At 37.0% G+C, this 13396-nt stretch overlaps 1 protein-coding gene across 3 annotated transcripts in view; it reads right to left on the bottom strand.

Moving 5' to 3' along the window:
• ANO3 (anoctamin 3) overlaps window positions 1-13396 on the bottom strand; it is a 426276-nt gene that overhangs the window by 27091 nt on the left and 385789 nt on the right. For all 3 annotated transcript variants that reach the window (XM_023239658.2, XM_023239659.2, XM_019812199.3), the window contains 3 exons: window positions 6288-6324; window positions 3051-3162; window positions 2242-2299 (listed from right to left, as the gene is read on the bottom strand). In XM_023239658.2, coding sequence (XP_023095426.1) covers window positions 2242-2299; window positions 3051-3162; window positions 6288-6324 — 207 coding nt within the window. The remainder of the gene's footprint in view (window positions 1-2241; window positions 2300-3050; window positions 3163-6287; window positions 6325-13396) is intronic.

Below are 13396 nucleotides of genomic sequence, written 5' to 3'. Positions count from 1 at the left end.
TTTCTAGATGTGAATGAATGAATGAAAATTCACATTTTTAAGTTCACTGATTTTTTTCAAAATAAATAATAATTTGTTGGAAAACACGGCCATCCATATATATTGTGGAAAATGTCTACAATGGTTATGAAACATTTTTCTTCACACCAGTATTGGGATTGTTTCTCTGGGATTCCCAAAGAAGAACCATGACTTCCAATAATTTTAAATTTAAGAGTAAAAGTATCCAATTGAACAAAATTATTGGTGACAGCAGTTCCTAAAGTGGCATCAATATGCAGATCTACCTGCCTGTACCACTCGGTTCCCCACATTGCCCTTTGCTAAATCCAGTTGATCACTCCTGGTAAAAAGTAAGCCTTGGGTCCCAAACTGGGTAGATGAAAGCCTCTTAGCAGATACAGGATAATCTGGGCTATGAGTGAAAACTGCAAGTTTGATTTGGGGACTTCCTGAAGGCCTAGAGTTATGGAAAGCCTTCATCTGTCTTCGCCTGAGAGGATAATACCCAGGTGGCTGTGGAGACAGAGCATTGATAACTATCAGCTACAATCAGAGTGCCTTCCAAAGACCAGGGCTTGTGCTAAGTGTGTTATGCAAATTGCCTCTTATCTATAAACAACTTTGCAACCTAAGTATTACTCCTGCCAGTTTACAGATGAGGAGACAGATATTCAGAGGGATTAAATTAAGGGCAAAGAATTAATAAGTAGCAAGGTTAGCATTTGAACCAGTTTTCTATGATGTAAAGCATGTTGTTCTCAGGAAGTTTTAGGTTTTCTCCATATATTCCAATCAACTAGAAGGCTCTAGGGAGACAATATCAATAACAACTCCCCTGAGTTTTGGAGAAATTTTTATATAGAGACTGGAAGTATCTGTTTTCTCAAGGAATCCTTTGTTAGCCTCTCTGTAAATTATGACCTCCTACTAGTACTACTATATATTAAATTGGATTTTATATTAGAATAATTAAAACAATTTTGAACTAGAGAAGCAATAAACCATATGACCAATGAGACAGAACAGAGCTCAGAAATAGACATGATTTCAAGATGGAGAATATAATAAGTCCTGAAATCTTATTTTGCTGAGTGATGAAAAAATGTATTATTACTTAAAAATGTGACTGCTAACTGGGGTGGGGGGAAATCTTGATTATTCTTTACACAGAAATAAACTTCCAATGCAACAAAGATGTTAATATTTTAAAAAACAACATTAGTGAAAAGTACAAGTGTGAGGCTTTTTCTTTTTTAACTTCCAGAATGAAAAACACATTATTTGGCATGATATAAATGCCCAAAGTCATTAACAGCAATGATATTTTAGTTGAAAAATGTTCTACACTTTTTAAAAAAATGCATCAAAACAAAATTAAGATATACAAGAAAATGAGAAACATATCTTCAGCAAATTTGAAAGATGAGAGCATATTAGTCTATAAATTATTAGGACAGAGAAAAATAGTCTAATGGAAATGAGCAAGAATAGCGCATACACACAGAAATATAAACTATCCAACAAACGTATGAAAAATATTCTCCACTTCACTCGTAATTAAAGGAGCTGAAATCAAAAGGAGATATCTTTTAGATGTTATATTGGTAAAAATTCAAATGTTTCTGTTGGCAAAAGTCTGAGGAAGCAGGCTCATACGCTATAGGGACTGGCATTTTGGAAGACAATTTGTCAGTCTCAGTGACAATATATAGAGTGTTTAACCCTGTGATCTAGCAATACTAGACCTTTTGTTTCTATAACATACATATTATAAATCAACACAAAACTATGAGACTTAGAAGACACACATCTATATAATTATAGATTGGTGTTTCAAGTAAGATTTCTTTTGGATGAAGTTTCCCTGCTTGAAAGGAAACTTAACATATTTAAAAGTTCAAAAACCCATGGAATAGATTATAATAATTCCCCCCAAGTGAAAAATCCCTGGAGCTAAATTTCTGGGCTTTGTGAATGAAGAAATGGATTTGACAGAAAATTAAAGAGCTGAGGTCAGGATTTTAGGGCTTAACCTTTAAGTTCACACCCTTCTTTTGGGAAGATGTAGTTCCTTCATTTCTGAACCCTTAAGAACTCTCTACCAGCAACACATCTTCAGCATGTCTGAAATTCTGTGTACCCAACTTCTCTGTGTCTCTCTTCCCACCCACTCCCCTTCTATGATCATTGACCCATATCCATGCCCAGGCCCACACCCACTCTTACAAGGTTACTTACTTCCTCCAGTCTCCACCGGTTAAAAAGTTTATTGTAATTTCCTGGGTGGCCAACAAATCTGTAAAAAGGCATTTTAATTCATTAGCATTTATGTGGGGTTGACTGAAGAACATCTAATGCATCACAACAAGTGCGTGTGTAGGTAGACATCAAGGTTCACTGGGGCATCTTGTCCCCGAACTGCTGACTTAGACCATGCTTACACATCAAAGTACCTGACTTAAAAAGGAAAAAAACGTGGTGTGTGAATGCCATGCCAGTGGGGTGAGAAAGTACAGACAAACCAGCCAAAGGAAATTTTCCACTTTCACCTGTAGATCTTTAATGTTCTGTGCACCTAGCTAATGAACATTAATGTAATGTGCTGAGTTGTTTAGTTTAAAATGGTTCTAGCTTCAGTACCTCTGGAGTGTTGAGCATAGTTTAATACGCTTCTTTTTCATATTGTGCAGCAAAGACAGGGGAAAAAAATGTCATCGTGATAGGTAGAAGTTTCCACACTAAGGAACTATAACCTAGGATTATACAAAAATTATTTTCGTATTTAACAAAACCATCACTGATGATTGGATAGTCATCATTCAACCCAAGCATGGCACACAGGTTTTATTTTTTATGCCAACTTTAATAGGTAGTGGCACCTGTCCTGTACTTTGAATGAAGTCTTTTGATTGAAACATATGTGAAGACGGACTAGTAATTTTCTAAGGCAGGGGACAAGAATTTGTCACCCTTGTTAACCAACTGGCAATGGAACGGTTGGCAATCTTTTTCACTCTGCAAAGACAACATGTATAAAGTCGACTTACCTCCCCAAAAAGAAAGCAATATAGAAGATAGAACTATTTAAATTAACAAACTGGAAAAGGAACATCTTCAAAGCAAAGCTGTTTTCCCACTCAGATTCTGTTCGAGGATATTCTAAAAGGAAAAGAGGATATGTTTACATAGATGAGGTGAAAAACACGAAATATGGATATAGACTCAGAAAACCCAGGTTCATGTTCTGAACATTTACTAGTTCTACAAGACATTCAGCATCTCTGAGTTGTAGGTCAGCATCTGCAAAATGTGAATGATGATATCTGCTGTACAGGGTTGATAAAGGGATCCAACGATACAATCTTTAGACTTTTTCCAGAGCTACAAAAATACAATGCCTGCTATTCATATATGAAGATTTTCAGGATTCTCTCTGCTATTGTCATTTAGAAGTAACCATATACATTGGATCAGTCCTTCACCCAAACTGGCTATGCTCGAATAAGGACCTAAATTATCCACAGAGTTCTTTAAAGAATGGATATTTTGTACAGACAGAAGTGGAATGGTAAAAGGAAAGAGGGCTACCTCAGTCATAAGAGCTGAGCTCCTATCTCAACTTTACACCTAATTTTCTGGGGATCTCAAGTGGATCTCTTTACATTTTTTTGCAACCAATTTTAATGTTTATGAAACAAGGAATTAGGCAAGATGATTTCAAAACATTGTCCATTCTTATGTCCTATGTTTCTATGACTCTTAACAAAACAAAAATAATGAGAGAGATGGGATAAAGGTGGCAGTGTGTATTGTAGCCTCTACTCGCACCCAGTATCCAAATAAGTCTAGAAGAGCTGTATGCACAGCTAATATGCATTTTCATACAATTAAAGAATTCAAGAAGGATAGAAAATAGATGGGATCTGATCTCAGGAAAAGATGGGCCCCGACGTATGCATGATCCAGACACAGAACAGGGGAACTGGTCTGGAGGGAGTCCAAGTCCAACGAGAGTACGTGCCAGAAGTGACAGGGGTCTGTGGGGCGGTCCCCAGGCTGACTGGTTGGTGGGCCACAGTGACAGCAGTCTGGAGAGCCTGTGTTGCTCCAAAGTTTTGGTTGGTTGTGTTTTCACCGCTGCTGCATTCTAAACAGTTTGCAAATTTAGCATAAAACTTATTTAGAGATGAGAATATGGATTTTTAAAAAATCCCCATTGTGTAGTTTGTTTTTGGTTCTCCACTTCTAATCTTATTGCGTCATGATCCACAAACGTTCCTGTGTGATTTCTGCTTTGGGTCAAAAAAGCTGCAGTTTCACTTGCCTTCAAATTATTTGGATATATTTTGTCTATGTTATCAAGTGTTTGAAAAGAACATGTATATTTTTTGTTGAGCATCCCATTTATATATATTTTAAGAGAAGCTTGTTACTTATGATATTCAAATGCTTTGTATCCTGGCTTATATTTTGAGTATGGTTTCGTCAATTTTGGGGGGGGATTTCTATCATGTTTTGCTTTCTACATTTTGGAGGTTTATAAAAAGATATAGACAAATTATGACTATTGTACTGACCTGGTAGACTGTTCATCAGTATGAAGTATCTCTCTTTCTCACTCAAACAGATATTAAATTTTGGTTTGCCTAATATTAACATGGTGACTTTATTCTTATTATTTTCTTCATATGTGTGCTCTTGTTCTTGAATTGACTTCTGTCTGACAAAACTGACACTCTTTTCATCAGTTGGCTTAATTTTTAAATTTTTGTAATGTTTGTTTATTTTTGAGAGAGAAGAGAGAGAGACCACAAGCAGAGGAGGGGCAGAGAGTGAGGGAGACACAGAATCTGAAATAGGCTTCAGGCTCTGGGCTGTCAAGGGTAGGCCCTCGAGACTGGAGTAACACTGGGTTCAGGGAGGGTAACTCTAAGAAGAAAAGAAAATGAAGAGAGTACTTGATGTTTTTGAATGTGTTTAGAGACCATTCAGAGTTGAGGCAGAAAGTTTGGGATAAATTAAGGAAACTATGTAGAAAATCAAGGAAAAAAGGGCTATTATTAGCATCATGAAAGTATAAAGGTTGTATAAGAAAGGAAACAACCGTAGTACACCCCATACTTTATATATAAAAACAGTTATATAGAAAACAATGATGTAAACACTGTTAATCTGAGTTAAAGTTCAAATTCATTGAGGGGTTCCTGGGTGGCTCAGTCGGTTGAGCAGTTGAGCATCTGACTTTGGCTCAGGTCATGATCTCATGGTTCGCGGGTTCGAGCCCCAGGTAGGGCTCTGCACTGACAGCTCAGAGCCTGGAGCCTGCTTCGGATTATGAGTCTCCCTCTGTCTCTGTCCCTCCCCTGGTCACACTCTGTTTGTCTGTCTCTCTCTCACAAATAAACGAACATTAAAAAAATTTTTTTAAGAAGTCCAAATCCATTGACTATAACTACTTTGGAAGGAGGCGAAATTATGTGTGTATAACATGTGACAGAGGGAAAGTGTGCGAGGAGAGAACACTGCAGAGAATGTTAAGACCTAAGTTCTTGTCATTTGGAATAGAAAGGCAATACCTTCCCAAAGCTGAAAAATCCAAGAATGTCAGAGAAACACATTATTTAGAAATAGGATAGGAAATAACAAAAGAAATTACTAAAATTATTAAAAAGTAGTCTCTCAGGAAAGTGGAAAATCAGAATGGGTAATGTGGCAGAGTACTGGTTTTACTTATAAATTTCTTAATACTATTTTGCCTTTTAATTTGTGTACATATAGTACAACATTTTGGTAAAAACAAATATTTGGGGGAAAGCCCAAAGACCTGCTAAGGTAGGGAAAAAGCACTTCCATGTAGGGAGAACTAGGTGTGCTAACTACATAAACTGCCTCTCTGTAGTTATACAGTATGCTCCAACCTTCCATGCATGTCTTTCATTTTGGTTGACAATTTATAAAACTGAAGTTGATATTAAAATACTAAAATAGGGGTGCCTGGGTGGCTTAGTTGGTTGAGCGTCTGGCTCTTGATTTCAGCTCAGGTCATGATCTCACGGTTGGTGGGATCCAGCCCCACACTGGTCTCTGCTCTGACAGCCCGGAGTCTGCTTAGGATTTTCTCTCTCCTTCTCTCTCTGCCCCTCCCCAGCTTGCACGTGCTCTCACACTCTCCCTCTCAAAATAAATAAACATTAAAAAATGCTAAAATACGTAAAGCAAGTACAGACTGATATGTCCATATGTTACTCTTTAACTAGGGAACGAAGTAAAAACAAAGGACTTACCTAAGTTGGTGAGAAGGTAAGCAATTTTTTCATAAGCCTGTAATAAAAGAAAACAGTGAATGTTATTTCTTTTCTTCTAGAAGAGGCTGCTATTTACACTATTCAAGGAAAGATCTAAAGTGTACTCTACAAAGTGGCTGCATTTATTAAAAAAAATTATGTTTATTTTTGAGAGCAAGAGAGACAGAGTACAAGCAGGGGAGGGGCAGAAAGAGAGAGGGAGGCACAGAATCCAAAGTAGGCTCCAGGTTCTGAGCTGTCAGCACAGAGCCAGATGCGGGACTCCAAATCACGGACCGCGAAATCCTGACCTGAGCAAAAGTTGGACGTTCAACCCACTGAGCCACCCAGGTGCCCCAAAGTGGCTACATTTTTAATTAAGCTGAAGCATGCTTTAAAACTTACTATGTGGTGCTTTACACACACACACACACACACACACACACACACGCGCTAAACACGTATAATGTGTAATATAAACATGTTATAAATATGTGTATATATATATACAGACACACTTGGTTTCTGTAATAATAAGTCTTTTCTGGTAGCTATCTTTATTTCCATTTTATAAATCAAGGAAATGAGACTTTAAAAAACTAAAAATATTTTTTTTAACAAAAGTCATTCAACTAATCAATGGCTGATCTGGGATTTGATCACCAAGTTATATATACTTTTAACTATATTGGAATTCTAAGTGGAAGTTCAGATTCCTTATTATTGACAAAGAATTTTCAAGCTAAGGCAAACAGTGTGTGGTAGTTTGCATTCTTAAAGAACAAAACAGGTTTGGTGTTACAATAAGACTGGTAAGCAAAATCTGTGGAATCCAAAAGTAAGTTACAAGCACAACTGAGTTTTGTGGTAACAGTTTTCACCTTCTGCCACCCTCCCCCTTCTCCTCTTACCCAGTCCATCACTCATACAGACTCAAGGAGAGGAAACCTATTTCCCAAAATTCCAAGTAAACATATTGCAGAAAACAAATATGCTACAGGCAGAAAGGTAGTGTGTGCTTGTGGGTATATGTGGGTACATGTCAATATAACTACATAACCCCATAATTCAATACATTATTCTTCAGATTATAAATTCCAGGAGCTCTACCTGTTGGCATGCCAAATTAATAGGTAGGTATCTGAACACTCTAAAGGGTGTTCACTTTCCCTAACAGTTCTTTCACTAAAACTATTGTGATTATTCATAATCTGCTTGATTCAAAACTTCTTCCTCTGAAGAGCTATCCTGAGCCAGAAAGATTATATTGAGTATAAACAGTCTCATTCTACCTCTTGTGCAGTTTGTTGTGGTTTTTGTTTTAATTTTTAGCTATATACACAAACTGTGATTTTTTTAAAATTTTAGAACAAGATTACCTTGAATTCATGAGTACCAAAATTCTCTTCACATGTTCTTTTCCAAGCCCCATTTATCAAGTAAGATGATTACAGAATCCACACTCCAAAGCAGTGTGACAGGACAGACTTACAAATCAACAAATAGTACTTCCACAGTACTGTGCTTCCAGCACTAAATTCAGTGCCCCCATAGAGAGTGAAAGAAAATTTTACTTAAATAACTGCCATTTAGAGTATTTGGCTGGTGCCAAGCAGTGCTTCATATATAATATTATTTAATTTGGTCCTTACAACAATTTTATCAAATAGGTATAATTATCCCCATTTTACAGAACAGGAAACCAATGTTTAGAACGTCAGGTACCTTGCCTAAGTAACACTACTAAACTAACAGCCAAGTCAGGAGTTACTATTATGGTTCTCTTGTACCATTTATCCTGTGCCTTGTCCCAGAAACCATTTCTGATTTTTGTCCTAACACCTGGCACACAGAACCTGTCTGTTTCCCTGCAATGGAAATATCCATAGGAGATGCCCCAGTGGATTACAGTAATCTTTGGAAGAATGTTATAAATCACAAAAATGCTGTGTCGTCCCTGGAAATATTGTCTTGGAAAGCTTCCTGGGGTGCTTGAGAACCTGCATCGTCGAAGGCCCCGATGGTAGCTAACTGGCACCACCGTGATGATGAGCTACAAAGTCAACTCCTGCACACTGACTTGTTAACTCCAAAACTACAAAATGCAGGAAGAAACCATAATTAGATATATCTAACTGTATGCTGTATGCAAGCAATCATGGGCTGTGTGTGTGTGCAAGGTGGGAATGGATATGTATTTGGGGGAAGAGAGAACAGGGAAGTTCAGGGACAATTGTGGTCACTACACTATATATGTACATTACATATATAGATCTCTTGTCGGAGAAGCTGTACTTTTTTTAAAGTTTATTTATTTATTTTGAGAGAGGGAGAGAGGGAGGGGCAGAAACACAAGAGAGAGAATCCCAAGCAGGCCCTGTACTGTCAAGCATGGAGCCCCACAGACTGAGATCAGGCATGACCTGAGCCAAAACCAGAAGTCGGGCGTTTAACTGATCCACCCAGAGGCCCTGGAGAACCTATACTTCTAGCCATCACTCTCTAGTGCATTCAGTAAGCTGAAATTCTCTTGGTCATATACATTAATTCTGTTAATTATGTTAAATTACGTTATATTAATTATGAGGAATTTCTAATGGGCCAGATAGTGTTCAAGAACACAGTAAACAGGGGTGCCTGAGTGGCTCAGTCAGTTGGGCATCTGACTTTAGCTCAGGTCATTATCTCACGGTGTGTGAGTTTGAGCCTTACATCAGGCTCTGTGCTGACAGCTTGGAGCCTGGAGCCTGCTGTGGATTCTGTGGCTAGTCTCTCTCTGCCCCTCCCCCACTCACATTCTGTCTCTCCTTCAAAAATAAACATTAAAAAAAAAAAAAGAACACAGTAAACAGACACACACAGTCTCCAGTTTCATGGAACTTACATACCAGTGGTTAGAGACAAATGACAAATATGCAACTGGTCAGGAAAAGAATAGTACCCAAAGGGAAAAATACAGGAGGCTGTGTACATAGAGAAGGGTGGTGGGCACCCTTATTATTTTATGGTGTATTATATAGTGTACTAAATGGTATTATTTTATAGTGTGGTCAGGAAAACATCTCTGAGAAGGCAACAATTGAGCATTAGAGCTCATATGTGAAGTGAGGGAGGGAGCCAAGAAGAGATCTGAGCTCACTACCTTGGAAGTGAGCAGAAAGAGGAAGTGGGAGTGCCCTGAGATTGGACGCATTTGGTGTGTTAAAGGGCAAGGATGTTGAAGGATCAGGAGGGGAGGCAGTAAAGGAGCAAGGTAGTAAGAAAGGAGTTAGAGAGGTCTCAGAAGGAAAACATTTTTCAGGGCCTGGTAGTCCACGGTAAGGTCTGTAGAATTCAATTCTACCTTTCTGAATTTCCAGAAACCATGGATATAGACATGAACAAACCAATGTTTTTTTTAAAAAAGCTGGTCCTCTTATTAAATGAGTCATTTGGCATTACCTCTTTTCCACATTAAGAGGTGTGGTCCAATCCTTTGATCCACCCTATTCCACAATAACCTATTTGCATTGTAATTGGTAACCAAGTGTTAAAGAAGTTAGGTACATTTGAGGTCTTCAGTGGTTAGGCCCATGAGAGAAACATAAGAATGGATGTTCTCAAATCTAGAGATGGAAATAAATCTCTCATGTGAAAGAGTCAAGAATCAACATGGAATACTTTAGTTAAATGTATTTTGAATTACCTTTTTTTTTTCGGTGATAGTGTACAAAGGGTACAAAAATTTTAAAATGAAAAGAAGAATATCAAAAAAAGCTCATTCTTTTGTTGACAATGTTGAAATAGTTTAACTGGCTTAATCCCAGATATTTCAAACTACAAGAGTATTTCTTCAGTGATGTTTCTATTTTCTCTTTAAAATTACACATTAATCATGAGACCAGACAGCTGTCATGCTACTGTCACCTATTCTTTAATTAATTAAGATTTGATTGCCAGGCAACAAGAATATACATTTTGGAATACTTGCACATTTAAGCATTTTTTAATTTCTATTTTTCAAAAATTATCTTATCTTGTCTTGTCTTGTCTTACCTTATCTTATCTCATCCCTGAGATCCTGACCTGAGCCAAAATCAAGAGTTGGATGCTCAACCCACTGAGACACACAGGAAATATTACCTGATATAATAGTAACCCTGCTACTTATGGTACCTTTAAGTAGTATAGCATTCAGGGCAGCAACATAAAGGACAAAAAGGATGGGATTAGTGAAGAGTAACTCCTGGTTTCTAATTCTGGTTTTGTGGGTTTTTAGCTGTATACCTGGTAAAGAGATGTTAAAATAGTATGTTGAAGTTTTAATCATTGTTAAATTATTTGCGATTTAGTTTTGAAAATGTAGTTTCTGATCTTGGCTATGTATCAAAATTCCTCAGATCCTTTAAATTGGTGATTTCCTAATGGCATTTTAGAGACTGGCTGGATCAGACTCACTTAGAGAATATTTTTGAATATTTTGTTTTATATACAGATTTCCTAGCTCTACACAGGAGATTCTAAATGGGACTCAGAAATCTCTAGTTTTTCAAGTGTTCCAGGTGATTTGAAGCTTAGTAAAGACAGGAAACACTCTTCAGTACTTTCATGATCTGTAGAATGGACTTGTGATCACATTTTAATTATTTTCACCCATATTTTTATCCCAAATGGAATATTTACTTAGGGATGCTATGATCCATTTGTTTTGAAACCTTAGAGGATGTATGTTCTTTTTAATTATTAGCTTGAATGAAAATAATGAGTGCTGCAAACTTGAAAGACATTGAAAATATAATTCCAATAACAAAAATAACCTTGAGCAATTATCCAAGATGCTAAGATTTCTGCAATGTGAATAATATTCAAGATGCTAGAAAATTTAGAGAACAGAGTATTCAAAATTTATTTGAAGAAAATATTATAAGTATCTTTTTGACATAGGCAAAAGACCTGGAGATAGAAAAGTGAGGAGGCCCGCTCATAAGGAGCTTACACCCCGATAGTGGGAGAAAAGTCATGCTCCAAGCACTGTAACAGGAGAGCATTTACAGGAGGCATTGTTTAATTCTATCGAGGGAGTCTGATAAGGAGGGAGAATAGGCATGTCCAAGCACCTTGTGAGAAAAATGAACACAAAGAAGAGATTATTTGATTCTACATTTCGGATTGAGAGAAAGCTTTATGGAAGGAAATGATCCTTTACTGGAATTTTCATAGATAAAGAAATAGCTTCCAAGGAGATAAAAGAAATTAAAAAGGTAAATAGAGGAAGCACTGTGGACCAAGAGATAGGGTTGTGAAAAAGTAAAATGCCAGGGAGCAAGCAGAAATGGTTTTGTAGGCTGAACCAAGAGATACGGTTGTGAAAAACGTAAAATGCCAGGGAGCGAGAAGAGTGGTTTGAAAGGGAGGGAGTGAGGCCCAACTTTAGACAAGAAGAGAAAGGAAAACTGACTTTAAATAATCAAGTCTTCCATGCCTTGCTAATAAATTTAGAATTTACACTAGAGGCAATGGAAACCTGTTAAGCCGTTTCAAGTACAAAATAAGATGACCAAATCTGCAATTTAGAAAGATCCTTCTAAGAGCAGTGGGCAAGGGAGATGAAAAGAGTTGAAAAACAAAGACAGGAAGACTAACCAGTGAGAAGGCTACTGCAATGGTCCAAGCTAGAAATTACAAGTAGCTGAACTAAGGAAGTAGAAGTGAGAATGGTGAGTAGGGAATTGGTAACAGAGATGTTACAGAAGCAGAAGTCACAACAGTCATTGACGCGATGAAAGAGACAAAACAAATGCATGAATGACTTAAGATTTCTGGCTGTGTACGTTAAATATTAAAAGTTTCTGATTTAAAAAATTGTTAGACTGATTGAAACGGCTTTGCCATGCCTATATTTAATAATTTCATGCACATGTATTATAGCTGAAAAGCCTACGAGATTAGTAGACTATTTTGACTGACGCCAAATGCTCATTTGGAGGCTATGGTAGCACAAGGATCACACAGTCTAGCTATTAAGAAACAAAAAGCACATTTTTATGTGCTGCATATCCAGTGTTTGTCCAAAAATAACAGATGGTAGTGTTTGGTATTCTAGGTCATTCTTTTTGGTGGTGTTATTTTTTTTAAAGTGTTGACATTTTAAGATTAATGGTTTTAATTTATGTTTATTTGATTAAGACCTTAAATTGACCCTGTGGGTTCAGGTAAATTAGATGGGCTGTTAAATAATGTGAAGTGCCTTAACATCTTGAGTAGGGGGGAAATACATAAATTCAGAAAGGCATTATGGTTTTATACTGATTAAATCGGAGGAATATGACATTCTTTTCACATTTGTTGAGTTGGCTTTGTAGTTCAATTCCTTTATGCTAAATCCATTTAAAAAATCTTTTCCTAAGTTAGTGGCAAGGGCAAAGGAGAAATTTTACAGCTTAGTTCACCTCCAACAATCTCTAAACCTTGATGTCAAAATTCCCAACATTTGAATAACATTTGAAATAAACATTTGAAAAAAGGAAGTCAGTTTTGTCTTCTCTCAGGAACAACGGATGAGCTATAGCACTAGGTAGTTACATGGGCTCCTGTATTAATTAAGTAGAGCTAGTGGGATTTTGAGAATCTCAAAAGATTGTTTTTATGACAAAAATAATGCTATCCTCATCGGCCTCCGGAGATCTTATTTCTACAATTAAGAGATTCACTCCATCTAGTTCAGCCTTTGTTATCTGTAAAATGCAGTACTTTGGAGTAAAGAATATATTGAACCTCATTAAATGTACAAACTCAGTGAGAACAAATTGTATCTGAAGCTTATGAGAGAGAAGACTGTGTGTATGTGGGTTCATTGTTATTCTAGGGAAGGGATGATAACTGGGGTTGGGGGTTGGAAATGGGGCAGAGTCAGAGCTTAAGGGGTTGGTCATTCAGCAGCACCTGGAATAATACGAAATTGGAGTTTGGTACACCAAGGGAAACAGCAGCAAAATTTCAATTTCTTGAATTTTTGGTGAAAATAGAATCCTTTTGTAAGGAAAATGTATGAAGGTAAAGGGTCCTATTTTATTCAACTATAGGTTCTGATCATGACAAGTTCTTCAGCTTAACTGAAAAGATAGGTGGAA

The sequence above is a fragment of the Felis catus genome, chromosome D1 (assembly GCF_018350175.1).
Source record: "Felis catus isolate Fca126 chromosome D1, F.catus_Fca126_mat1.0, whole genome shotgun sequence".
In the NCBI taxonomy this organism is placed as follows: Eukaryota; Metazoa; Chordata; class Mammalia; order Carnivora; family Felidae; genus Felis; species Felis catus.
This window is presented reverse-complemented; position numbering and strand designations above follow the sequence as displayed.